Source organism: Medicago sativa, chromosome 3 (genome assembly GCF_051527215.1).
Source record: "Medicago sativa cultivar Bolivia chromosome 3, Bolivia_mono, whole genome shotgun sequence".
Classification (NCBI taxonomy): domain Eukaryota; kingdom Viridiplantae; phylum Streptophyta; class Magnoliopsida; order Fabales; family Fabaceae; genus Medicago; species Medicago sativa.
This window is the reverse complement of record NC_140751.1, coordinates 69,458,822-69,486,347: the sequence shown is the minus strand read 5'-3', so window position 1 is coordinate 69,486,347 and position 27,526 is coordinate 69,458,822. Positions and strand designations below refer to the sequence as shown.

The window sequence follows — 27,526 nt, the reverse complement described above, 5'->3', positions numbered from 1 at the left end:
AGATTTTTAAAACTAGTGTCTATATTGTCATCCCGTTCTTCATTTTGTATGAATAAAGAATTCATAATTATTGTTTTATTATAGACCTTTATTTTGCCATATTCAACAAACTTGTGAATGAAAAAAAGAAGGTTTTATTTACTGGTTGTAAAATTAACAATAACTAATGAAGTTCTTATAATAAAATGTACAATTAGAAATATACATCACGTAAAAATAAAATTAAAAAGAACACGTTGAATGAGTATGCATAAAAAGAAAATGTGCAATAAAATACCAAAATCACTTCTTTAACAAAAAAAAAATTAGTCTTTTTGTTTTTTTAAAGAACCAATGCCAGGCTAAAATTGACAATGAGAAAAATAAAAAATTGGAAAGAAAGAGAAGATTGAAAAATCTAGTATAGTGTTGAACGGAAAAAATTGGTGGCAACGACGGAAAACAATCCTTATGAATGTGAAAAAGTCTTATGTTTTTGTATGAGATTGTTGAGTGAGTGCATTTCAACTAAAAAGTCTCTCAAAATCTCTACACTAGAGAATCCGACCAAATCTCTATATTTTTTAATATCAATAGACATTTTATAAGTCCTAAGAAATCTTGATTGAATACCAACATATTTTATTGTCTTGGAAAAAAAAAAAACTTGATTGTCTTAAGTGAATTCCACAAGATTTAGTTATATTTCATAAAAATCTTGATTGAATACCACAAGATTTTATTACCATAAAAAAGTCTTTTAAAATATCTTGAAATCCCAATCCAATACACCTCCCTAATACCCAACTCTAATCTTCCGCCAAATGCTCATAAATATATTATTTAAAAAAGGGAAAAAAATACATAATACAAAACTGGGGGACATAAACCTGACCAGTTTATCCATAAAATGGAGGTCTACCCAAACGGGTAATATGAAAATTAAAAACAACACAAATGGATCAAAACAGCCTCTTAAGTAGAGGTCTAAACCGCGGTGAATGGACCAACCGTCAACACGGCGCGGGGAAGAATACTAGAAACTTAAGACCATAATCGCAACCACCGTCCGGAAACATCTGGATCAACACAACAGCGCGTCCCTTATCAGACCTTGAAGAACGACGACAACCTTAAGGATGACGACGACGGTAGGTTGGGAATCTGAGCTGAAGCTTGATCGCCGGAGAGGAAAATGTCTAATATGACACGTCTACTCAACAATACTGAATTGAACGAACCAATTAATCAGAGACAAGCATGAGCTTATCTTTTTGAGGGATGGTGTCTGAAACGACCGCCAACACAGACAAAGATTCACGTACCAACAGCCCCTGCGACAATTCACAACAAGCATAATCAGCCCTTTCGAGCCCAACAGAACCCTTTGACGTACCAGCAACCACCGCAAGAGATACGGTGTCGAACTTCTCTGGGTTGAAAATAAAAGACATAGCAGTGAAGCAAACCACCAAAGGTAGCGGCAACACGAAAGGAAACCACCATAAACGGGTTTATAAACCGACCCCAGATGGGCGTGGTGATGACGCAGCTGTGACGAGGCTGTTCGCATCACCCACTACCTCGGTTACATGGCGGCGATATGGTGGCAAAAGGGTTTGGATTAAGGAACAAAGTTTTTTTGGGGGCGGTGGTTTGGGGAAAGCTTTTAGTGACCAAGAACTTTTCACTCAATCTGTGCTTTATTATAAACATCTTTGATTAATTTCACTCACCTATTAAGAAAAGTTGTTGGCATTCTTAACGTGTAAGTTTGTGTGTGAATTTTATTAAGTTGGCATTGTTTAATTTGACTTTTTATATTTCAATGTACTCCCTCCGGTCTCAAATGTAAGAAACAAAAAAAAAATGCACATATATTAAGAAAGTGGATTGACCACATTTAAGTCATTATAAAAAGTGATATTTTTCTAATTTTACCCTTGTCTTGGAGTAGTAAAGACATTAATGAGGTGGGTTTAATAAAGGTAAACTTGTAATTGTGGCATTTAATAGGTTCATTTTACTATACTTTTTCTTACTCCCTCCGGTCACTATTATAAGCAAAAGTTCACTTTTTTGATTTATTCAATAAATGATGTATGTAGTCTCTATATAGACCATATACATCCTTTATTGAATGAACCTAAAAAGTCCACTTTTTCTTATAATAGTGACCGGAGGGAGTATATTTGAGACCGGAGGAAGTAAGTTACTAGTGTTAATTAAAAGTTATATACTCTCTCTCCGGTCTCAAATGTAAGCAACTTTTCACTTTTTAGATTTCAATAAATGATGTATGTGGTCTATAATATGGACCACATACAACATTTATTAAATGAACCTAAAAAGTGAAAAGTTGCTTACATTTGAGACCGGAGGGAGTATATAAAAAAATGCATCTAATGATTTGCAAATGTTCCACCAATAAGGACATACATTGCGTGCGTTTGAGAATTTCAACAGCGCCAAGCCTTTGGAGAATGTTTGATGTTACATCTTTGGGAAGTTCAAGCCAATTAGGGTTAGTGTTTCTGATCTCAAGTTTCGGTTTCTTAGCATGAGTCAAAGAAGAAGACATCGTGTGTGTGTATGTGTGACGTGTAGGTTTGGAAGAATATGTGTCACACGCACCTTTTCAACTAAACTTAGTTTATTTCTTTTTCATGTATATTTGTCTCAGAGTTTGCTATTAACAAATAAAAAAACAAATTAAAAATCTTAAATTCACAATTAAAAAACAATGAAAGACACAATATAATACCCCCTCCGTCTCTAAATTATAGTTGTTTAAGGTTTGTGAATGATTATTAAGGAAATGATTGATTATGTTGCTTTCAATAATAAAATTAATATCATTTACTAAAATACTCTTATTAATTGTAGTTAGTGGAGTAGTTAAGTTGGATGAAATTCAATAAATAAGGGTATAATAATGGGAAAAAATAATAAATGTTGCATTGATGTTCTAAAGTGACAATTATTTTGAGAAAAGGAAAAAAAATACTAAAAAGACAGTTATTGTGAGACATATAATTTTCTCGCAGCACAATTTTGCAACCATGATGAAAAATGGATAAAATATAGGATATATCATGGTTGTAAGTATAATGAAAAATGATATAATCATTAACTTCAAAGTTAAAGATAATATATGTCTATTAAATAGATGGACACGAATAAGAATAAAATTCATATTTTGTTCTTTTATCTTGTGGATGGTTAAACATATACTCCCTGCGTCCTATATGTAAGCTCTTTTTGCTTTTTTCACATTTCTTATGAAAAATTGTTAGTATAATTAATGTGTCTATTTTGTGTTAATATTACAAAATTGTTCTTTGTTTGTATGAGTATTAAATTTGATTTTTCATATTTCAAGACAAGTTAGTAGTATATTAATTAGGGATACGTTTAAGAAAAAATAATAAATGCATCTAGTAATTTGAAAAGGGGTTTATATTTAGGGACAAATTTTTAGTCAAATGGGTACTTACATATAGGGACGAAGGGAGTAGTTGTTAAAAGAAAAACAATCATTTCAAATGTTGAAAAGAAAGTTGTAACAATCCAGTATAAAAATCCGGGGCATTACAAAGTTTTTGAAATAGTCAAAATAGAAGGAAAAAAAAAATGAGATTTCCTCTTCACAAATCTAGTTATAGAAAGTCATAGTTTCTACCTTTGCGTCATAGGTATACGATACTAGATGTTAATCTCATATTTATTAAAGGGTCTTGTTAACTATAGTGTCTCTGATATACTCTTTAAAAATTACAAATTAAGAAATTATTCTTTAAAGAGTCAAACATTTCAATTTATAATGCAGGGAGTACAAAATTTTTCATTAAAACTTACCACTTAAACCCATAAAGAATACTCAAGGACACTCGTTAACATTTTTCTTTATTAAAATATGGAGTGTCTTAAAGAAGTATAATATTGACTACTCCTCCATCCCTAATTATAATACTATTTACAAAAAAATGAAATTTTTCTTTATTAAAATATGGAGTGTTTTAAAGAAGTATAATATTGACTACTCCTCCATCCCTAATTATAATACTATTTACAAAAAAATAAAAAATAAAAAAGTCTTGTCCATAAATATAGGATCACATACAAACTCATAAATGCACTTATTACTCTTTTTTCAAATATCAATTTGTCTTTTTTTTTTTTTTTGGTGGTCAGGGTTTGAACCCCGGACATTGCATATATTATGCATTGTCCATACCAATTAAGCTAAGCTCACAAGGACATACTATCAATTTGTCTTGGTATATGGAAAATTAACATTAAATGTATTTTTAACTAAGGGTAATTTAATGATAGTCACACACATTTGAGACAGCTTTATTACTCTAACAACTTTTCTTAATAGCTGCATTTTTTGTAAAGTACTCTTATAAAATGGGTAAGAAGGAGTAGAAATAAAGTCTGGGTACGTTTAGAATGGAACAAATTATTTCATCGACCATGAAAGTTTATGATTGGAATTAGAATTGAGTTTGGTATGAAATCAAATAATTGTTATTCAGTTATATATAATAATAAAAGCGTTAAAGATCCCACTTGAGTTGTCCTGGTGGTATTGGCTTGGGACCTGGGAGTATGCTCCTCCTCGAGGTCTCAGATTCGATTCTCTCCAGTGTCAATTTAAGTGGGCTAATTTAGTTTCTTCAAAAAAACATAATAGAAGCGTTAACCTAAATCTTATTTTTGACAAGAGAAGTATTGTATGTTAAACATAATAGAAGCGTTAACCTAAATCTTATTTTTGACAAGAGAAGTATTGTATGTTTGAATAAAGGGAAATGCTAAAGAGTGCCTTTGGAGCATTGGATAAAGGAACAAAAATAGAAATTTTGTGTTGGAAAATGATAAAAAATGGTCAAGTAAATTTGTAAAAATTTTACAAATTGTTGTTTCCAATGTAAAGTTACTAATTTTGATTACCTTAAGTCCTTAACCATTGTTCTAAGGGCATTGGTTAGCAAGATCCTAGAATAAAAGAAAAGCGTTGTCTAATTATCCAAACAATATTCTAATCAGGTGATGGACTTGTCATCAGCATTATTGGTTAGAACAAAAAAGTGCAATTCATATATTCAGCGCCCACTTTTTTTTTTTTTTTTTTTTTTTTTGAAATCAGCATGCTTATTAATCACATGTGCCTTACACAAATTGTACAAAGGACACAAAAAGCAAATATACAAAACAACAATTGGTCACTCCCTTATCAATTGCATGGGCGCATGACAACACAAACAATTGGTCACTCCACCATCTCCTTCCACCTCATCTCCTAACATCAAGCCACATCATATTATAAAGCCAAACCTTTGACAGCTCCACACAATGTTAAAAAAGGTGAATTCCAAATTCCTTTCGCCTATCACGCATCACGCAATTTTTCGAGTTGAAATTGGGTCTAATAGTAAAGTCCAAGAGAAAACCACTACTTTGGAGGAGGATGGACTTTTCCAAAGATATTCATACACCACCTTCTCCAACCTATTCAACTCCTCTTCTATGTTCAATAAACCCTCCAACACCTTAAAGCACGAGCTCATAGTGAAAACTCCTCCATCATCGGGTTGCCACCACCAAACATCTTCCTCTTCTCCACCTCCAGCGCTTGCACTCACACCCGTCAAGGTTGTAATTAAATCTCGCTCCCAATTAAAAGGGCACCTACGCCACGTTAGGTTCGAAGCACAATACCATCACTCCTCAAGCAAATATCTCACACGGTTGCTTCTTTTTGGTTTGAGATGGAGTAAGGTGTGGAAACATCACATGAAGAGGTGAATTTCCCACCCAATTATCATTCAAAAAACTAGCTTTCCTTCATTTTCCCAATTTTCTCGCTGCCCTTTGTTTGAACCAATTTGAGCCCCCCACCTCCTCTAAAGACATCAACTCCTTCCACCTCACCTAGATGTATGTTGTGACCACTGACACTTCCACCATATCCACCAAACCTCCTGTCCTAGACCCGTATTTGTCTACCAAAACCTTCTTCCAAAGTTGATTACCACACTACAAGAATTCCCCAATCTACTAACCAATACAAAATTGCATTACTGGGGGATTTAGGCCCTCAGTAATTACTGGCGGAATAAACCTTCAGTAACATCCAAAAAACCCTCAATAAAGTTACTGACGGAAAAATCCCACAATAATTTAGTGAGTTACATTACTGACGGATAAATCCGTCAGTATTTTCAATAAAGAACCTACGAATTATTACTGAGGGATATAATCCGCCAATAATGTAAACACATATGTCTTTGCTTTACTGAGGGAGATAATCCGTTAGTAATGGTATAACGGAATTATATAATCCGCCAGTAATTCAAAAGATCCGCTAGTAATGTTGTTATTTACGAATCCGTCAATAACGCATACAGTCCGCCAGTAATTAAAGCAACAATCCGCCAGTATTGAAACCAAATCCGCCAGTAATGGTCACTTGCTCCCTCTCTCATTTCCCCTCCCTCTCTCACGTACTTACTTCCTCTTCTCTCATTTCTGTATTTTTTTTTCTTTCTTCTCCATGGGCACCACCACCTAGCTTTCTCTAGCCACTGTTCTCCCATCATTCGACCTCCTATAGGCAAGAAAACGCCATTTTTGTGATCATCTCCTCTTCCTCTACAATAGCCCTCAATTTATTTTATTGATTGGAGAAGTTTAATTTTTGAGACCTCACACTTCTCTGTTTTCCGGCCACCGTGAGCTGCCTTTGGGAAAACCAAACTCACCATCTTCTTCCTCATGATGTTAGCAACAAAACCCCTAAACTTATTTCTTGATCTGAGCATATTCACCGAAGACCACCACGCCGGAGCTCATCTCCACAGCATCGGAAACATGTCCCACTAACATTTTAATCAATTTTTTCTTCTTCTTGGTGAGTTCTATCTTCTTCCTCTTTTCTAAATTATATTTTAGAAATTTTATATTTATTTTCGGATTTTTGATTAAATACACTAATTAGGCATGTTGTTTTTGTTAAATTGATGGCTTAAGCTTCCGAGTAAGGTCTTAGTGCATATATAATAGACTTAGTTGTTGTTTGAGCCTTATTTTATCCTATTATATGTTTAAAAATCATAGGTTAGGTTGATATAAGATTGAAACTATATTCTTTTGAATTTGAAGATGTGAGTTGTTGTGAAGAGATGTTCTTGAGATATAGATTTAGCTACAGACATGTAAATTTTGGATTGGGAATATATGTCTTCTTTAGGCATGTTTGTTTGACAATAGAAAAAGGTCAAAAGATATTTTGGGGCTTATGGGTTGATAATCAGAGTTCGATGTTTGGCCTTCTATTTTAATTGAAGTATTACCTTCACTTTAAAGAACGGTGTTCATAAGTTTGTTTTGATCTAATTGATGTTTTAAAGTATTAGAAGCCCACCTTGTTAAGTTGATGATGGTTTGCCTATAGTCATGGCATGACGGATTTTAGGCTTCATGCTTGTCGGAGTTAAGTTAATTTAAGATGTGCATTTATATAATTGTTTTGTGTCGTTGCTTAGTTTGCTGAAAACTGATGTCAGTGTTATTTATTTGTTTTTGTGAAGGATATTGCCTCAAGACTTAAAGCCACCGTCAATGACGCAAGTAATCTGCTTGACATATACTACTCAGTTGGAAGTTTGGTTCTTATCAAGGTAATTATCTAGTTTCTACTTTACTCTTTGTGCTCAGAGGGATACGTCAAGTGTTCGTGAGAGCTCATGTAAATGGCTTATGATATGTTTATAAGCTACTCATATTATTTACATAAACTCCTCTAGACAGTTTATTTTAATGGAGCAGTCCTTATAATATGTTTTTCAGCTTATGCAGAGTGTACCCTAATTTTCATAATCTCCTTATGTCTTTCAGCTTATGTGTATCCTAATTTTCTCTTTGATTGTAAAGACAAGTTGTATATTGGTGTGGCTTTTGGGTTGTTATGTGGTATTATGTTCTGTTACAGTCCTCACTCCTCGTTCCTTACCTTCTTTGTATGCAGGATCAGGCTTCTAATGTTGATGTTCTTCTTACTGATGCTTTTGGCATTTTTCATTCAATTAAGGTCCGTACTTATCGTGTTTTTTATGAAATAAGATTAAACAGGGTTGCTTTTTCGTGATTACTCTTCTGCAATTTCAATTTAAACTGCCTAGTGCACGTTTGATTCAACGTAACTTGTTATTGTATATTTCTAATTGAAACTAGAGAAATATAATTTATTGTATATTCTGCCTTATCCTCATTAAAGAAGTAACTTGTTATGGCTTGGCTTATATTATGGGAGATTGATTGCATTTCAGAGGCTTGTTTTTACAATTAGTTACATTTATCTTGCATCAAAGGAAGAGAAAGGTTAGACATATGTGGTGGGCATGGGTGCAACCTGGGCTGTTTATTAAGCTGAGTTTGTTGTAGATAAAAGATACATGGGAGCTAGCTACGGAAGAGAAAGGTTAGACATATGATAAGAATTCAAGCATGAATTATGTTTCTGCTGCATAATTGGTTTTCTGCTTATTTTTGGTTTTTAACAGAGCTTAAATTAATGTCTTAAAAGAGCGTATATAGTGAATATAGATTAGTGCATTTAGTCACTACCTAGGTATTTAATACTCCCTCCGTTTCTTTTTATAAGCAAATTTTACTTTTTAGATTCATTCAATTAATGATGTATGTGGTCCATATTATGAACCACATACATCATTAATTGAATGAACCTAAAAAGTAAAATTTGCTTATAAAAAGAAACGGAGGGAGTATGAATGAATTCAACAAGCAGGATTATTGTTTTGATGATCCATACTTAACAGGGTTACATTCTCATCAATCAAATGAAATATTCTTAGAACATGAAAATTGGTTTAATCTTTTATTTGAATGAATCCATTTTTTCCTATTTTTAGCAGCCAGCACATGAAAGAATTGGTGTAATTGATTCTCAATGGATTATTCATCAAGTAATTCCTTCTCTTGGGAACCAGGTTAGTCATCACTGGCTTATAAAATAGTATGTCCACATACTTCTTTTGAGGGTAACATTCTAAGTTTTATGATTTATACAAACCTGACCTTGCTAGTGAATACCCGGTAAAAGCTTTTCAATCCATTTTCATTGTTGTCACTTGTCAGAACATTTTACTTTTGGATCATATAATTTGAAAAATAAATTCCAATTGTTTTTCCCTTGTGATGATCAAAGCATCCTTGCAACTTTAATTTGGTTTTGATATGCCATGAAGGATAACATTGTTGTTCATGCCATGAAGGTATTTCTGTTGGTGGATTTTGATCGGTGTTGTTTAGGCTGTCGCGGTCTGAAGGTCCTCTGCAGTTGCTACTGAATTTTCTGGCTTTGGCTAATTTATAACAGTGTTAGTTGATTGTTTAGGGACTGTTTAGATGTTTTTGGATCGGCTGCTGTTGCTGTTTGTTTGATTTTTCCTGACATTTTGTTGAGTGCCTACTGCTGTTTGTTGTTAGCAGCTGAGGACCTTAAAATTGTATTTATGGTTTTGTACAAATATTATGATACTTAGTTTATTAATTTAGTTTTTAGACTACAAATATTATTGATATATTTATGGTTTTGTATGAAAATGATTTATGGATTGTACGAATATTATGATGATATATGTCGTTTAATTAATTTGTGTCTTATTAAATTAAAATTGTATTTCATTAATTTATTTGAGTTTAATAAATTTTATTTCTTTAATTAAAATTAAAAAGTGGAAAGGAATAAAAAAAAGGGGGAAGTACATTACTGGCGGAAATTTCCGTCAGTAATTCAAATCAGTATAAACATTACTGGCGGAATTTTCCCTCAGTAATGGAAAGGTGGTTTTGACAAAGCATTACTGAGGGATTATTCCGTCAGTAATTACTGACGGAATTGTTCCGTCAGTAATTACTGGCGGAATAATCCCTCAGTAATGCTTTGTCAGAACTCCCACTCCATTACTGAGGGAAAATTCCGCCAGTAACATTTTTGACGCTCATATTACTGAGGGACTCGAATCCGCCAGTAATGCGTATTACTGAGGGATTTTTTGCATTACTGGGGGATTATTTCCACCAGTAATAACCAAAATTCTTGTAGTGCCATCTTGGATCAACCTCCATCGCCTTTTGCTAGACGACTCAAATTCATCAACCTCACATCTTTAACTCCCCCCCCTAAATTTTGGTTTGCAAACCTTCCTCCATTAACATGGACTATTGGACTTATTTGAATTTGTCATTTATAGGATAGGATAGGATGTGAGTCCCGCTTTTAAAAATAGGTCGGTGTATGTATCAGTCACAATTTTTTTTAAGACGGTCATGGGCTAAATAATGTGAAGCTAATATGCACAATCAGAATATATATATATATATAGACTACAGAATCAAAAACCACCAAAAATCAGAATAATTTTAGCAATTAAAAGATAGATAATTCATTTGATTACTGAAGAATGCCAACTATGCATGAGTACATGATTCTAAGGTAGTGTTTAGCTAAAGCTTCCGATGACTCTAAAAAAATTCCCTTAAAACATTTCGGACTTTTCAAGGATCACCATCCGAATTTTCACTTGGATACTAGGGTTTTTCAACATCATTACCACTAAGCATTAAAATAACAGTCCAGATAGCTAGACAAACTGGAATTTTCACTCAGAATGTCCCAATTAGAGGCAGAAGAAATTTGCAAAGGAAGTCTAAAATCCTTAATCTGTTCACGACACTTTTCCTCCAAACTTTCGCCAAAAGAAAAACAACAGCATCCTCTTAGGTCAAGAGACTCTAGTCGAGGACATCCATCAAGAATGGCAAGAAGTCCGTCATCAGTGGGCATATCTCCAGAAATTTTAAGATGATGTAACCCGGGCATTGTTTTTGCAATAGCAAATGACACATCGTTCCCCTTGTTATCAACAACGATCCCGCCATATTTTAGTGATTTCAAAAGAGGGCAATGTCGGCCAACAACTTCTATTGAATCTTTAGATAAGTTGTTGCTAAATGAAATGTCAAGCTTCTCTAATAGTGGAAGTTTCTTTACAGCTTCACTAAATCGTTTATCTGAGAGTCCGCCACAATCTACAAGCCCCAGGCAACGTAGCGTAGCATACCAGCGCTGTAAATTTTAAATTAAAAACTATTAGCAAATGCTTGACAGTAGAAATATATGCATACATTATTGTTATCTAGGAAACGTGACATCGATTGTTAAAAACAAAAAGCATCTAGACATTATTGTCATAAAATAAATCATAACACTTGAAACTAAATACCAATCTGCTATGAATGCAAGGAGATCGTCAGTTCCAAAATACTCTATTTCAATGTCTTCAAGCTGACCACAACTTCGCGCAACTGCATAATGACAAATTTTGACCAAATTATTGCCGTGGTTGTAACTTGAATGGCGGAGCTTGGTCATGTGAACAGTGCGCCACATAAGAGGGTCTTTGCAGATATTCCACCATAAAGGACAGACTTGACATGCACTAGTGACTATTTCAATGGTAGTAAGCCTTTGAAGGATGTTTGCTGTGATATCTCTTGGAAGTTCTAGCCAATTTGGCTGATCAGTTGTGCTTTCCATTTCCACTTCGGTTGCTGGAATAGAAGACAACGCTATATTATTGCAAGTGAAACGAGATCATATTATTTGATTCCCGCATTGTAACCTTTTTATAATGGGTCATGTTAACTAAGGACACAAGTTAAGAAGCTTAAAATGGAAATTAAAAATAAATTTTATATTGAAAGTATAACTTTTGCAACTTTTAAGACATTGAATGCACAAGTTCCAAGAAAAACCTTCTACATTTGGTTTCTTAACTTATGCCTGAAGGGCACAAGTTAACATTTCCCTTTTATAATTAATAAAGTGAAAAAACCAAACGTTTTGAGAGTGAAATGCACGTACTAGTTTCCCATCAATATTGGAAAATGATGATAATTATTACTATCAAGCGTGCACCTTGATAAACACTAATAATAAAGACACCTTTCTTCAAAAAAAAAAAAAAAAAAACTACGTAATAATAAAGACACCTAGCCATTTTGAAAAATACAGCAACGGGTATTTTGGAAATTGAAGGTAAACATATTTTGGAAACTGAAGAATTTTGAGTGAGTAAAACTAAGGGTAATGCTAAGTGTAGTTAAGGATTTTATTTTTTAATTTTTACGGTATCTTAAAAACTAGTTAGAATCTTCTCTATTTTTTATCTTCTTCATTTCTTTCATTCGAAAACAGGGACACTTATTCATAGAGGTATATGAGCGTCCTGGACCACATAAATTGTCGGTATATTGTGGACCACAGAAAAAATCTTGTTCTGAACATTTTTTGATTATATAATCCGAAACTTTCCTCTTCCTACATAAATTTGAAGTTCCTCTCATTTTCACCCAATATCGAATAATTTCAAATTATATAATTCAAAAATCTATGGGATAAGTTTGAATTATATAATTTCAACCAAGTCAGTGTTTTTGACCGGTGGTCTGCACCACATAAACACACATTTTCAAAGGTTTCACTACTAAAATACATTGAAATAGTGACGAATTTTATTGACGGATTTAGTAAATCTGTCTCTAATTTCCTCGTCGCAAACGATCAGTGACGGAATTAAATTCTTTTATAATTTTTAACAAATTTTCATATAGTTTTAATTTATTTTCATATTCTAAAAGGTGTATTGAGGTCCTGTCTATTTCATCATCATTTCCTATTTTAATATTATAATCTAATTTATTGTATAATATTTTTATTATATCTCTAGTGTTATTTATTATATCTATAAGTTCTAAGGTTATTATACCTTTAGTTTTGCTTACACTCATTTTCTAATTTCCTCTTATTCCTATGTTCTTCTTTCTTTATAGTTCTTTTTAACCCCATAAGTTTCTTCTTATTTAATAGCTGAATATATGTATGTCCTTGAGCATCCGCAATGTCCGTAGGTGTCTCGCAAATTAATTTTCCATAGTATATAATGTTCCCTTTTGATTGAATCTTTTCATTATTCCACCGATTTTTTCTTTGCATTTCATATTAGCATCTTTAGTTAAGTCTAGATCTTCCTTTTGTAATTTTTGAAATAAAATGGGATCAATTAAAATACTTTCCTCATAATTTCCATCTTCTTTGGTAATATTTAAGTGTTTTATATCATCCATAATTAGTATCTCTCAAAAAAAATCATCCATAATTAGTAGATAATTATATTAACTAGTTCTCAAAATGAAAATACTTAAACATATAAGAAGAAAAACCAACAAACATCAAAACCAATGTCAGCATTAATTGTTGTAACTTTTTAAACATTTTTACAAATATACCCTTATAGAATATTGTGAAACATTAAATACATCAACTAATATTAAAAAGACAAACATTAAATGAGGGGTAAAAAAAGTCTTTTAAGCAATAACTATCCTTAAAAGTTGTGACATTTGCTTATAAATAGGACCAAAACTTTTTTTGAAAATTTTCTTATATTAAGGACCGGAGGGAGTACTAAATAATAATAAATGAAGCATAAATGCTGACATTATAAAATACACGTAAAGCTTAAATTAAGTTAGACAAAGTTAAGTTAGGATTAGTGATAAGTGGAATAAATTTGAGTAAGTGGAAGGATGAATTTTATTGATAGGAAATTGATTACAAGAAAAAGCACCAAAGTGCCAACAACTAAATCCTAAAGGACTTAGACAAGTTTCTTAGAGAAACATCATAAACAAAGAGATTTTCATTTCATACCTAGGAATAGCTTGAACCACTGATTTAATCAAAACTTTTCTCCCGGCAGTTGATAGAAATTTTTCTTTCCAACCTTTCAGCTTCTTCCACACCCTATCTTGGACAAAATTGAAACCTGTTTCTTAGACCTACCAACAAAAGTAGGCAGTCCTAGATACTTTGAATGACACTCAAGAGCCTTAATTTGCACCTAACCTTTGAACAAGATTTTACGATCATCAGGTACATTTCGGCTAAAAGAGATTTTAGATTTGTCCGAATTAATAAGTTGACCAGAAGCAGATTGGTAAGTATTATCAATTTCTTGAATGGTTTGAGAATCCTGAAAAGAATCTCTACAGAAAATGAGGTTGTCATTTGCAAAAATTAAATTATTAATTTTTGGAGCTCCTCTGACAATTTGAATTCTATGAAGGCTCTTTTATGCTTGTGCCTTATTTAGAAGCCCAGAAAAAAACCTAAGCACATAAGATAAATAGGTAAGGAGATAAAGGGTCCCCTTGACGGAGGCCTCGTTGAGGATAAAACTTCTGATAAGGACTACCATTCAACAAAACAGAGAAAGAAACAGTGGAAATACAATTGAAAATCAAGTTCTGCCATTTCTGAGAAAAACTCATAGACTGAAGCACCTTAATCAAAAAATTCCACTCGATACGGTCGTATGCTTTTGACATATCTAGCTTTAACGCCACACACCCCTTCTTGCCTATTCATTTTTTTTTTTGCTCATATAATGAAAAGATTCAAATGCTAGTAAGTCATTATCAATAATTAAAGGTCCCGGCACAAAAGTACTTTGGAATTTTCCAATGATATCCGGAAGAATCAATTTCAACCTATTCGCAATTGTGTTTGTAATTATTTTTAAAATGACATTGTAGAGAGAAATGGGTCGAAATTCACCTGACACCTTCGGTTTATTCTTTTTTGGAATGAGACAAATATATGTATAATTAATGTTGCTTGGATTTCCACCACCATTGAGAATCTTCAAAGCAAAAGAAGTCACATCCTTTCCAACTATACTCCAAAATTGTTGATAAAATAAAGCAGGCATTCCGTTCGGTCCCGGGGCAGCATGGGGCTTTAAATTTTTAGCGGCTAAGAAAACCTCATTTTCTATGAACTCGACTTCCAATATGTTACGCGTAGCATTCGACAACCTATCTTTGACCACTTGCACATCTTTAGTAATTCTTTCTGGGTGACTTGTAGAGACAAGATCTTGAAAGAAATTATTAAAAACTCTGGCAATGTCTTCCTCATCATCAAATATTTCCCCATGATCGTCACATATAGATTCCAGTCAATTTCTAGATTTTCTCTGAGAAGCTTTTTGATGGAAAATTTTTGTATTTTTATCTCCATGCTTTAACCACAAAGCACAAAACCTCTGAGCCCACCAAATTTCTTCGCTCTCCACCAAGTCATTCAATCTAGCCTCCAGTCGTCTAATTTCTGACATCACCCCCTCATGTTGAGTTTGTTTATTAAGATCATCCAATTTCTTTTGAACAATTTTTATCTGATTGGGAACATCACTAAAACGATCCTAATTACTCCAGTTAGAAAGATCATTCGCACATCTATTAATTTTGTCAGACATAGAATCTCCTGCCATCTCCCAAGAACCTTTCACTGCTTCCAAAATTCCACTATCACGCAACCAACATTCTTCAAAACGTTGTAATTTAAGAAACACACATAACTTGACATATTGATGAAATATAAAATAATTGTACACTGCATATCAAACAAATTATGCTTTATTCTTGATTAGATCTCATATTGGTACCTCGTAAATAACATAACTTGATTAAATATAAAATAATTGTATACAACATATCAAACAAATTATGCTTTATTCTTGATTAGATCTCATATTGGTACCTCGTAAATCTTTCTTAATTCTCAACATAATTTTAAAAGACAACAATTACAAATACGGTCAATCAATATCACATAAACCTTCACATTTAGAATCACTCAATAGTGATGAATTTCACACAGATAGTCATACTTCCCATTCAATATATTCATCATTGTTAGTCAAATTCAAGTTGTCATAAGAATTGTCGTCTGGAAGTTCTAAATCTTTGATTCTCTCATGGCACTGTTTCCTCAAACTTTTACTCAATCCATTCTTATTACAAACGCATCCTTCCAAGTCCAGAGATTCAAGAAGAGGGCATCTATCAAGAATTGCAAGAACACCATCGTTAGTAAGCAGTATTCCAGAAATATTAAGATATCGTAGCCCAGGCATTGTTTTGGCAATAGCAAACGCCTCATCATCCCTCTTGGCGTAACTCAGTTCCATACAGGTCACACTTAATTTCATCACTTTTAAAAGAGGACAATATTGCCCAATTGTCTCAAGATCATCTTTAGCAACAAAGCTGAATGTGAACTCCAGCTCCTCTAACTGTGATAGTTCCCTACATGCTTGACTCAATTTTAAACCAGAAATTCCCCAAGGATGTACAAGCTTCATGCGTCGCAGGTGACTCCCGCTGTAAAAACAATGAGATACTTACATACACATCGAACAATCACCTAAGCAACAAGACATCTTAAAATAAAATGATAAAAAAATCGTAACACTTTTTCTTATTAAACAATTTAATAACACAAGACAAAAACTTATGATGTCAATTACCAATTAGATATTCCTCTAAGGAGATCACCAGCACCAAAGACGTGAATGTTAATATCTTCCAAATAATCGCATCTTCTTTCAATGGCATAACGACAAATTGTCGCGTAATAATTGTAGTATGCGATATGGTTGGCCATTTGAATCGTGCGCCACATGAGAGGATCCTTGTATATGTTCCACCATAGAGAACACACTAGACATACACTTGTGACTCTTTCAACAATATCAATCCTTTGGAGGATGTTTCTTGTGATGTCTGTAGGAAGTTCGAGCCAATTTGGACTCTCCCCTTCCACTTCCTTTGTTGAAATAGAAGATGATGACATCATTGCAAACAACAAAGTTGTATAATTTGATTCTCATATTGTAACCCTTTATAAACACTAGGTGATACTCTCTATGGCAAAAAAATATTCATATATTTTTAGTCTCCAAAACAATTTTTTAAAACTGCTAGATAAAAAAAAAAAAATTAAAGTACATTCATTGTCTCATCAAAAACAAAACTACATTCATTGAATTTAATGCCATTATTTTCATAATACATTAATGTTAGCGTACTTTCATTAAGGTGAAGCAACAAAATATTTTTAATAAACTGAAGCATCAACACATAAGGGGAGATTATATAATAGACTAATCATGAGGGATAGAGAATACTGCAATTAGTATTGATTATATTTTTTATGTTAAGAGGGATAGATAAGTGTGCTTCCTCACATCAAGTAACTTTCTTATTTACGAAAAGCCATCCATTGTTGGTTTTCGGGGGCCGTGGATAATCGTTTAGCGGGAGTATTGCTAGGCACATGCACTACAAGAAAACACTTGATTTCCTAGGGAAAAATTCCTCGGAAAACAAGCCTATTTCGTAGGAAAACATTGTTTTCCTAGGGATTACCGAGGAAATCAGTTGTAGGAAATTTTAGATCTATTCCTACAAGTTTTCCGAGGAAATGTTGTTTCCGAGGAATTTACCTAGGAAAGTTTTGTAGGAAAGCACTTTGCAGACTGCCAAAACTGACACATGCTTTCCGACGAAATTTTGGTAGGAAAGCATTTTGCAGGCTACCCCACACTTTCCGACGAAAGTTTTGTAGGAAACATTAATAATTAAAAAAACATTAAATTAAATCCAAATTTTCAATTTGAAATGAAAATGGCGCCAAAATTTCAGAACAAATTCAAATTAAAAAAAAACAAATAAATAAAGTGCGCCAAAATTTCAAAAACACCCAAATTTTTTTGAGAATTTGTTTCTATAATGTTGATAATAATTACATAAAATTCATTAAGGCAACTAAAATTATCTTTAACAGTGGTGAGGCAACCAGAATTTTCTTTGACAGTGGTGATGTACCACTGCAAACCACCTAAAACAACCCCAAAAGTGCCCCAAATCAGTCCCTAACCAAAAAACATGCTAAAAACAACACCAAAATACACAACAAGAATAAAAATTACTCGCTATGATCATCATCCCGCTCGTCGTCCTCATCATCATCATCAACGTTGTCATCGTCGTCATGTGATCGGTCTTCTTGAACCGATGGTGATGATTGACTCGATGGCGACGATGATTCCGATGTTTTCCTACTCTTCATGCCACCCATCCTTTTCGTAACAATCCTTTTGAGTTTTCTCATTTCATCTGCTTGTTTGGCCAGCAATTCCCTTAACTCATTCTCCGATTCTTCTTTCTTTGCCAATGCCTCCTTTTGAGATTGCAACTCTTGGTTCATTCGTTGTATCATTGCTTGCATCTCAAGAGGCAGATCCCTAGAACGAGATGAGGACTCTGGTGGAGGAGGAACATAGAACAAATCTCCATGTACCACATTGCCGGCTAACGGCCCAAGACCGTACATTCTACCCTTTCTTCCTTTTCCTCCATCCAGTCTTCCTTTTTCTGCAGCCTTTGCCCATAATTGAAGTTTAATGGGGAAGGGAATTTCTGGATATGATGGAATCTCAAGATTCTCCTCCAAAAACTCCGCTGCATTCGTGCGATAAGCTGCCTATAAAGAAAAGTAATAAACAATAAAGTCATAACCAGGAAGGAAAAAAACACAGACACAGCAGCAGCAAGCAAGCCACAAACAAAAAGTGCTGATAGCTTCAATCTCAAAAATGAAAGGCACCAACCAACAAAAAACGCTGGCAAACAGAACAGAACAGGACATCATTTTCTGGGCAGCAGCAAGCATTAATAATTTAACTAACAATGTGATATTTATAAGCATCAAATAAAAATGAAAGGCACCAATTGACAATGCATACATATGACCGACACATCCTTTGAACACATCAGAGAACAGAAAATTATTAAAAATTTACCTGGGTATTGCTAGCTCTAGCATCGACATACCGACCAAGATTCTGACTGAAATGAGTCTCATCATGGATCTCTTTCGGATAAGGAACTCTACCCAATCTATTTCGCTAATTGTACACATAAATATTAACCAATTAGAACATTTGGCAAAATTAATATATATATATATATAAAATATTAATAGTTAAATATATTTTTTTACCAAATTTCTAGCATGGGTAGCGGAACTGACAGAGCCTTGTGCGTGCAACTGTCCTCCTACAATAGATGCTCTGTTCGCCTTGTTAGCTTTGGACCGGTTCTTAAAATGTGGATCTTCATTCCAATACGTCAGCAATAAGTCCCAGCTTTTTTCTCCGATCCATTCTGTACGATAATTGCCCTTACGTTTTTTCAATTCTTGCCGTTCATCATACAATAAATCTGATAAACGTCTTGCAGCTACCCTATGAAAGTTTCTCTCTACAAGAGTGTGATGATGAGATTCCCATCTACAAAAATCCTGCAATAAAAAAAAATGATTTATCTATCTGGAGCCATTCCCCATTTTCGTATCAAACCATTCTAGTCATCAAGACTTCTTAGCTCGCTGCAAAACGTCCAATTGTATCTTAATTTTCCAATGATGTTTATATTCAATAATCCAAAAATTACAAAAATAATTCTTGATAACGTATCGTAAAAGAAGAGTGAAGAGAAGCATAACCCTAAGATCGCTTATAGGAAAAGCTGAAATTAAGCAATCAGGGAAGGAACAATCTGGCTGGCTAATGGATCAAGATACAAAAGACAGTAGAAAGAAAATCAAGCAAACTCTAAACTCAAGACATCAAAATCATACATGCTCTCCTACAACACTAAAGATTGAACAAAAAGAATTTACTTGAGGCTCCATGCTATGGATGAAGGAGATCATTATTATGACAAACCACATTGCAGAAGAGCAATTTCAAAATCAATTTGTATGTTCTGCAATCAAAGTTAAAGATTAAAACAAAAAACAATGGCTCATTGAAGAAATTTGATTTAACTAATCAAAACTTGGAGGTTCTTTTTTATTTATGAACTAAGGAGAAAAGTATTTACCGAAAAGTATTTAAAAAGGTCATTCCTGTCATCGGTAGTAAGATCTGTATATACGGCCCAACGCCTATCTTTAGGGTAAAACGTTTGGATCGCCATTCTAATATGTTCTGATACTCCGTGGGATGGCTCCAACCTACAAATTTGAATTGTTAATTAAATTATGCATTTAAAAAACTAATAAGAATTAAGTCAAACATAGGTAACAAATTAAATTTTTATTACTTACGTTTCAGGTGTTGGTGTAACCACAACAAGTTTATCCACATACTCCCAGTCTTCAATGATGTGACGCCGTTGTCGTCGTTGTTGATCACCCCCAGCTGGTACCTCTTCATTTTGGTTGTTTTGTTGTTGTTGTTGTTGTTTTTGTTGCTGCTGCTGTTGTTGAGGTCGTTGATAGCAAGTAAGGCTAGGAAATTGCCAGTTTGCATAAGATCTTGCATCAGTTCCGTTGATGATTGTGATGGAACAGATGTGTTAAAGCCTTGTCGGACATTATATGGGGTGGTGTTGTAATTTGGCGAGTGTGTGGATGGCAGAGTAAATCCAGGCATGGCAAAACCAGGATTAGAATATATGGGGGGCTGGCTAGTAGTAGCCTGACTAGTAGTAGCTGCTGGAAATGATGCGGGAGGACTAGGCAGGAATGGGGCGGGAGGATTAGGCGGGAATGGTGTGGGAGGATTAGGCGGGAATGGTGCAGAAGGAATAGTCGGGAATGGAGTGGAGTAAGGAGGTGGAGTAGTAGCAGTACGAATAGGAGTACCTGTCCGTTCATCAATGTTACGGAAGGTAACCCCCGTCGGCCGAACCCACTGTCTGGTAGGGTCCGAGGAAACATCTATTCTTCCATTCTTCTTTTTCTTTGGCTTCTCATGATCTACAGCATGAGCCTTATCCCTATCCTTGTGTTGCCCAAACATCCCTGTCATAATTATACAATAAACAAAATTAATAGAGGTAGCAGAAGAAAGAGTAAACGAATCAGTTTGAAGTTTTAACTTCAAATTAGTTCCATTTTTTATACATAAATATTTTTCTAATATAAATAACAATTTTTTTCTAATCACCTAAATACTTAGAAATTTGTACAAAATAAACATAGTATCGCATAAAAATTATATAATATTTTATATTTTATGACTAAAATATATAACATTTTGTAATCTATATCACATTTTCTAAAATTTGTATGAAATAAATTGCGCGCATATACAACTTACGAACCACAAATAAATGTTAAGCGCGGACACCAAAACTAATTCCCACAAAATAATTCACATATGTCATATTAATTAACTTCATAATTTTTTTACTAATTTACATTATTTTTCTAACAAACTTTATTATACATATTTCTTTACTAACTTAATTTTTTTTTTTAAGAGCTACGGTAACATTTTTACTAACTACATTTTTTTTTTAAGTAAAACAAATTTTATCTAAATAACATATTTACTACAATGTAATTTTACTAACTATGTTTCTAATAACTAATATTTTTATTACTAATCCATTGAGTTAATTTTAAATAAATAAAAGATACTAACCTCAAATAACAAGCCAATGAACAAGTGGATGCAAAAAAAAAAAAAAAAAAACAACCAGCCAGCAACAACACCAACCTCAAAATGGATCCAAAGCAAGGAAACTACAAAAAATAATGCAACATATTTTAATAACTAAATTAACAATATATAAATAATATAATTTTATTACAATAGAATTTTACTAACTATTTTTCTAATAACTAATATTTATATATAATAACTAATATTAATTTTTCTATTTTTCTAATAACTATCTTAACTAATTAAACTACAAGTTTTTCTACAAGATAACACTTTTTTATTATACTCTCTAACACTAATAAGTTTTTTTTTTTTTAAAGAAACACTAATTTGAAATTTAATTTAATCCCACTAAATATTTTTTTGATGAAGTTAATCCGACTACAAAAAATAATGCAACATATTTTAATAACTAAATTAACAATATAATTTTATTACAATATAATTTTACTAACTATTTTTGTAATAACTAATATTTATTTCTAAGAACTAATATTTATTTTTATATTTTTCTAATAACTATTTTAACTAATTAAACTACAAGTTTTTCTACAAGATAACACCTTTTTTATTATACTCTCTAACACTAATAAGTTTTTTTTGTTTTGAAAGAAACACTAATAAGTTGAAATTTAAATTTAATCCCACTAAATATTTTTTCGATGAAGTTAATCCAACTAACATTTTTTTTAATACAAAAAGCCCAATAACATTTTTATTTACAATATAATTTTACTAACTATTTTTCTAATAACTAATATTTATTACTAATATCATACCATTGTAGCAATTATTTAGACTAAGTTAGAAATATACCAACCTCATAATAAGTCGACGAATTAATTGGAGGCAGCAAAATCAACAGCAACGAACAACACCACCAACCTCAAAATCGATCGGAACAACAAAACTATAAAAAAAAAACGTAACTTATTTTAATAACTACATTAAAAATATATAGATTCAAGCACATAAAATTGAAATCAATTATAAAAAATAACAATAATAACCTGTGCTAGAAACTTCAACAATGATAGTAAAATGATGAAAAATAGTGTAAATAATGAAGAATAAAATTTGAGTGATATTAAGAAAATTTGATTGAGAATTAAGTGAAGAAAATGGTAAGGAAAATAGTTGGAATTGGTACTGTGAGGTAGAATGCAGAAGCACATATATATACACATGCTGCCAACGGTAACAACAACGGATCTCTTCAAGAGACGTACACTTTTTAAACGTTATTTTGCATGTGGGTCCGCTGCTTTCCTACGAAACATTTCCTCGGTAAATCCACCATTCACAAGTTGCCACGTACAATTTTTTAAACGTTATTGTCCTTGTGGGTCCGCCGCTTTCCTACAAAATATTTCCTAGGTAAATCCAGCCATTCACAAGTTGCCACGTACCATTTTTTAAATGTTATTCTCCATGTGGGTCTGCTGCTTTCCTACAAAATATTTCCTAGGTAAATCCAGCTATTCACAAGCTGCCACGCACCGCTTTTCTGTGTATATGGGACCCTCTTTGACTGACAGATGCGTTCCTACGAAAATTTCGTCGGTAACTCCTCGGTAAACGTGTCCTAGGTAATTTTGTAGGAAAATTTTGTAGGAAATACAGGATTTTCTTGTAGTGATGCGATTCGTCACTCGTGGATAAAGACATGTTAGTATTTTTATGCCACGTAGGTAACCCACTTTGTGAGTATACCGAAGAAGTTTCCCTTTGAATATTGCTGTCCAAGTTGAGTCATTCCAATTCCAATCTCTGATTTGTATTGGTGATAGAATGGAAATATTTTTATGCCACGTCGTCCATTTTAAAAACTATTTACCTGGTTACAGGCAGACTAGGTTGAATCTTTTTTTAGAGTTATTGAAAATATTAAAAATTAAAATCAATCCAGTCATGAAGCACCAAAGGTTCAAAACCTTTCATTACCAACACCAACATTTCAATCACCTCCCTTGCCATCATCGCAAACTGCCATAAGATCCCGTCAACTTCCTCTTCCAGCGAATAATAATGGAGGCCTCTGAAACACCAACCTACATCGATAATCATGGTTGAAGCCTCTGAACCATCAAAATTAACCTTAAGTGAATTACAACTATTCCCAATCATTACCGTGTAAACCAAAAATTAGAGAAACGAGAATAGTTATAGAAAACATAGGGTAAAAATTTAATTAAACTTCTTTAATCTTCAACCCCACCACCGTTCTTTTAGCTTCCCCATCTCCATTTTAAGAAGAAACAAAATGTAAAATTGGTTGGTTGGAACAGAGAAATACATAAAACATGAAAGTGAGAGATGGGGATTGGGAGGATACATAATCCTTTGGGGTGTCATCGCTCGTATTGAGCATCTTCCGACTCTAAAATCAAAGAGTACCACACATTTCTGTTGAACTATACAACGACCACCATGTTAGGATTGTAGAGAGAATATAGAAAGGAAAATTGAATTGTGAAAATTGAATTACGAATTAAGAGCGCCAACCATGTTGACTCTGTGCAGAGCAATGAAGAAATATGTTAACATAAGAGGTTCGAAAAAGGGAGGTAAGAATGATGATCTTTCCCAATATCTGATTTGTATTGAGAAATAACTAAACCTGGACAGTCAGCCTATTAAGGAGAAATGACGTGGCTCGATAGACCAACGAGTATCCAAGGGCGTCTGTCAAAGCGTCGGTCAATAGCATTTCTCTTGTTTAACATAGTACTACACGAGTAAGAGTGAGAATATGCATAGTCGAGCAAAATTTGGTAAGACCCAAATCTGATGCATAGTAATTGTTCAGAGGTCAAACCTAAGACCTCCTCTTGAAAACTCTTTCAATGTTCCTTAGCATGCTAATCGAGCTACCTACTTAAAACATTGCATATGAACATTTTAAATTTAAATAAATAATCTGACCTATTTTTATGTTGAGTGTTGACTAACGAATTAATAGAACAATAAGATTATTAAACTCAATTGTAATTACTTTGGTTCAAACTAGAGTGCATACAGGCACAGGATGTCTGCTTTTTCATTGCTTTGCCCACTTATATTTATTGTTCTAATGCGGGTAAACCATAAACACTATTTTTTTTTTTATAATTTTTGTTTTAATATATCTTGTACATTATGAAATAGGATTAAGATGTTTATATGAATAAAGGTTGCAGAGCCAATGACTTCAACAAACAAAATCATATCGATATTATTGATGATGACACCATAAGCTTGAAGAAAAAATAATTGTAATTACATTTTAGAAAAGGTCTAGCGGCGCAGCTTGTTGCCCGCTTGACTTCTATTCAAGTGTAAATAATGGTTTATATATATTAAGAAGTTAATCTATCTTATTTTAGAAACAAAAAAACTACAGTGGAAGCAACCAAGTATTCATGATTGAGCCTTTTAGCATTTTGTATAATCAAAAGGAATCCACAACAGCAAATAAAACAGAGCTCCATTTGATAAAAGATAAACATAAGCTTCAGAAACTACTTATTTGGACAGTTAAGGCAACAACCAAAGAATCCAAATTTGTAGTATACTTCCCATTTAACCAAGTAATTGAGCTCGAGTAGTTATTGAGCAACCATTAGGACGAATAGTTAAGGGAAACCCGAGTTCGATTTTTATTGGAAACAGTTTTTGACCAGACATTACTTACTTTACGGTCAAACTCGAAATTATTAAACTTCCCTTCCCCTATGAATATGAAGAACAACGGAAAAAAAACTTCCCAAAAGAAAATTTTAGCCAAAAAAAAAAATATCTCATGCTCTTGAGACATGTTGATAAAAATTGTGTGCAATCCAAAAAGTTTGGTAAATGTATGGACTGGTTGGATCGTGAGCTGTATTTTACTTTTCCAGTTACTAATTTACTGCAAAATATATATAATCGGCAAATCAATTCCATATCTCAAGTTTCCTATTCTTATCCAACGATATATAGCGTAAAATGTCATTCGAGAACTTAATAATGAAATTAAGTTCGCTATCTATTTCCAGGCGGAAAACTCATAACATTGTTAGTCCTTTATAGTATTAAATTACTATCTATCTGAAAACCTTGCTGTCCATGCATAATGTGCCAGAACCTGCCCACTGAAAACCTTGTTGTCCATGCACACTGTGCCAGAACCTTGTTGAAGTTTAAAACATGAAGAGAATACCACGCATTTGTTGTCCATTCACATTGAAGCTTATAACATGCTCACATTGAATTCCAGTCAATCAAAAGCAGATAACACAACACATTTGTGTTCATTGTCATGCCAAACTAGCTCGATCAGTTTGCCCCTTTGAGTTCGTATTTGGAAAATCTTGTAACAATAAGCACTATATTTTCAACCGGGAGCTAAATGAAAAAACCGTGAAATCATTCAAGAACAAAATTAAACAAGATAGTTAGTCTGATTTAAAAACATGCAAGCTCATGCCGGCATACAACAGTCTTGAGAAATTCAAGCACACTAATCAAAAATAAAATATCAGACTTTCAAATGTCGTTAACAAAATTACTTTAAAGAAACATAATCAACATTTAAGATGAAAGCATGCCAAGAAAACAATAATATATAGTCTCCTCACTGTCTTAAAAAAAACCTAGAATTACTAATTCATAATCACAGTTATCATTAGCTTATGTATTTTCAAAAGTGTCCATATAAGCTAAACCATCATCATCATAGTAGTAACTGTACATCTAAAAGTAATGTGGAGGTTGTAAATCTATAGTTTTCTCACGGCACCTTTCTTCCAAACCTGGACTGAAATAAGGACAAGCACAATATCGTAGATTAAGAGATTCAAGAAGAGGACAGCGATCAAGAATAGCAACCAATCCACCAGAGTTACGCAAAAATCCATTCAATTTAAGATGGCGTAACCCAGACATTGTTTTTGCAATAGCAAATGCTTTATCACTCTGGTCATAAGAGTTCACCAACCCAGCATTAATTCTTCGAATGAAAAACAAGTTCTCAAGATTTAGTGACTTCAAAAGAGGGCAACTTCGACCAATAACTTCAATACAATCCTTAGATAGGCTGTTGCTACATGAAAGCTCTTCTAATAGTGAAAACCTCTTCACAAATTCACTCAACCCTCTATCCGAAATTTCATTCCCACCAAAAAGTTGTAACCGTCGTAAGTGACTTGCCCTGTTGCAAATAGACGCACCAGTTACTATCTATTTGAGTTGTTACAAAAGAAGTTAATTTGAGAGCAATGCAAACCAAAAAGGAGAATATGGGACGGATAATATTCAACAAGATGACATATAAAGAAGGATCAGTACAGTTGATAACAAATTATTATATTATTATGAAACAATTGGAATTGAAACAAACAAAACTAGCGTTACCTATGAACCATATATTTGAGAAGTTCATCTGTTCCAAACCCCCTAACAGCAATGTCTTCTAGATGACCGCAACTTAGGTCAATCGCACAGCAACAAATCTTCTCCATGTGCGAACTACTAAGGTCAAAACGACAAGTCATGTGAATGGTACGCCACATTAGAGGATCTTTGCAAATATTTCGCCACAAAGGACAAACATTACGTGCACTTGTCACAATTTCAACAGTATCAAGTCTCTCAAGTATGTTCTTCATCAGCTCTATCGGAAGTTCAAGCCAATTTGGCTTTGTCGTGCTCTCGCCTTTAGCTTTCTTCGGACAGGAAAGCTTCATGCTACAAACGAAGCTGAAAAGAAGAGTTACTTTAATAAAAACAAAATAAAAAATTGATCAAAATAAAATAAGTGAGTTACAGTTACAAATTGCAGACCAATGATTAGTACTAGCCAAAAAGATAGATGAAAATAAATTGGAAATTATACCAACTTTGTAAACTGAATGTTGAAGATGAAGTGATGAACAGTATACCTGTATCTATCGATATAAAATGCAAAACTGAAGCAGTACCTTGAAATTTGAAATCCTTATTTATTAATTTTGTTACGTCTGCGGCAACTTAACCTAATTTTTTCCCGCTCATTTGCTTTATTAGGTTTGCAATTATTTAACCTAACAAATTTCATCTAAAAAAATGCATTGCACACCAATTTCATTCCT

At 33.3% G+C, this 27,526-nt stretch overlaps 2 protein-coding genes, 1 long non-coding RNA gene and 2 pseudogenes across 4 annotated transcripts; 1 reads left to right on the top strand and 4 right to left on the bottom strand.

The window, feature by feature from the left end:
* Window positions 1-6,084: 6,084 nt before the first annotated feature.
* On the top strand, window positions 6,085-9,661 carry LOC146939632 (uncharacterized). The gene is made up of 6 exons (XR_015031739.1): window positions 6,085-6,898; window positions 7,578-7,667; window positions 8,015-8,077; window positions 8,316-8,467; window positions 8,919-8,996; window positions 9,282-9,661. It is a non-coding gene; the product is annotated as an uncharacterized LOC146939632 (long non-coding RNA).
* Window positions 9,662-10,624: 963 nt separating this feature from the next.
* LOC146939631 (putative F-box/LRR-repeat protein 23) lies at window positions 10,625-11,608 on the bottom strand. Its single transcript, XM_085749795.1, has 2 exons — window positions 11,288-11,608; window positions 10,625-11,137 (listed from the first exon to the last, which is right to left on the bottom strand). The coding sequence occupies exons 1-2, from the start codon at window positions 11,606-11,608 to the stop codon at window positions 10,625-10,627; spliced, it is 834 nt and encodes a 277-aa protein (XP_085605921.1).
* Window positions 11,609-15,536: 3,928 nt separating this feature from the next.
* Window positions 15,537-16,860, bottom strand: LOC146939630 (F-box protein SKIP19-like). The gene is made up of 2 exons (XM_085753207.1): window positions 16,446-16,860; window positions 15,537-16,299 (listed from the first exon to the last, which is right to left on the bottom strand). The coding sequence occupies exons 1-2, from the start codon at window positions 16,772-16,774 to the stop codon at window positions 15,801-15,803; spliced, it is 828 nt and encodes a 275-aa protein (XP_085609333.1). The 5' UTR covers window positions 16,775-16,860; the 3' UTR covers window positions 15,537-15,800.
* An 808-nt stretch (window positions 16,861-17,668) lies between these two features.
* On the bottom strand, window positions 17,669-21,464 carry LOC146939629 (uncharacterized; annotated as a pseudogene). Its single transcript, XR_015031741.1, has 5 exons — window positions 20,093-21,464; window positions 19,867-19,999; window positions 18,983-19,282; window positions 18,783-18,887; window positions 17,669-18,463 (listed from the first exon to the last, which is right to left on the bottom strand). The product of XR_015031741.1 is annotated as an uncharacterized LOC146939629 (transcript).
* Window positions 21,465-25,497: 4,033 nt separating this feature from the next.
* LOC146939628 (putative F-box/LRR-repeat protein 9) lies at window positions 25,498-27,142 on the bottom strand (annotated as a pseudogene).
* Between the last annotated feature and the right edge of the window lie 384 nt (window positions 27,143-27,526).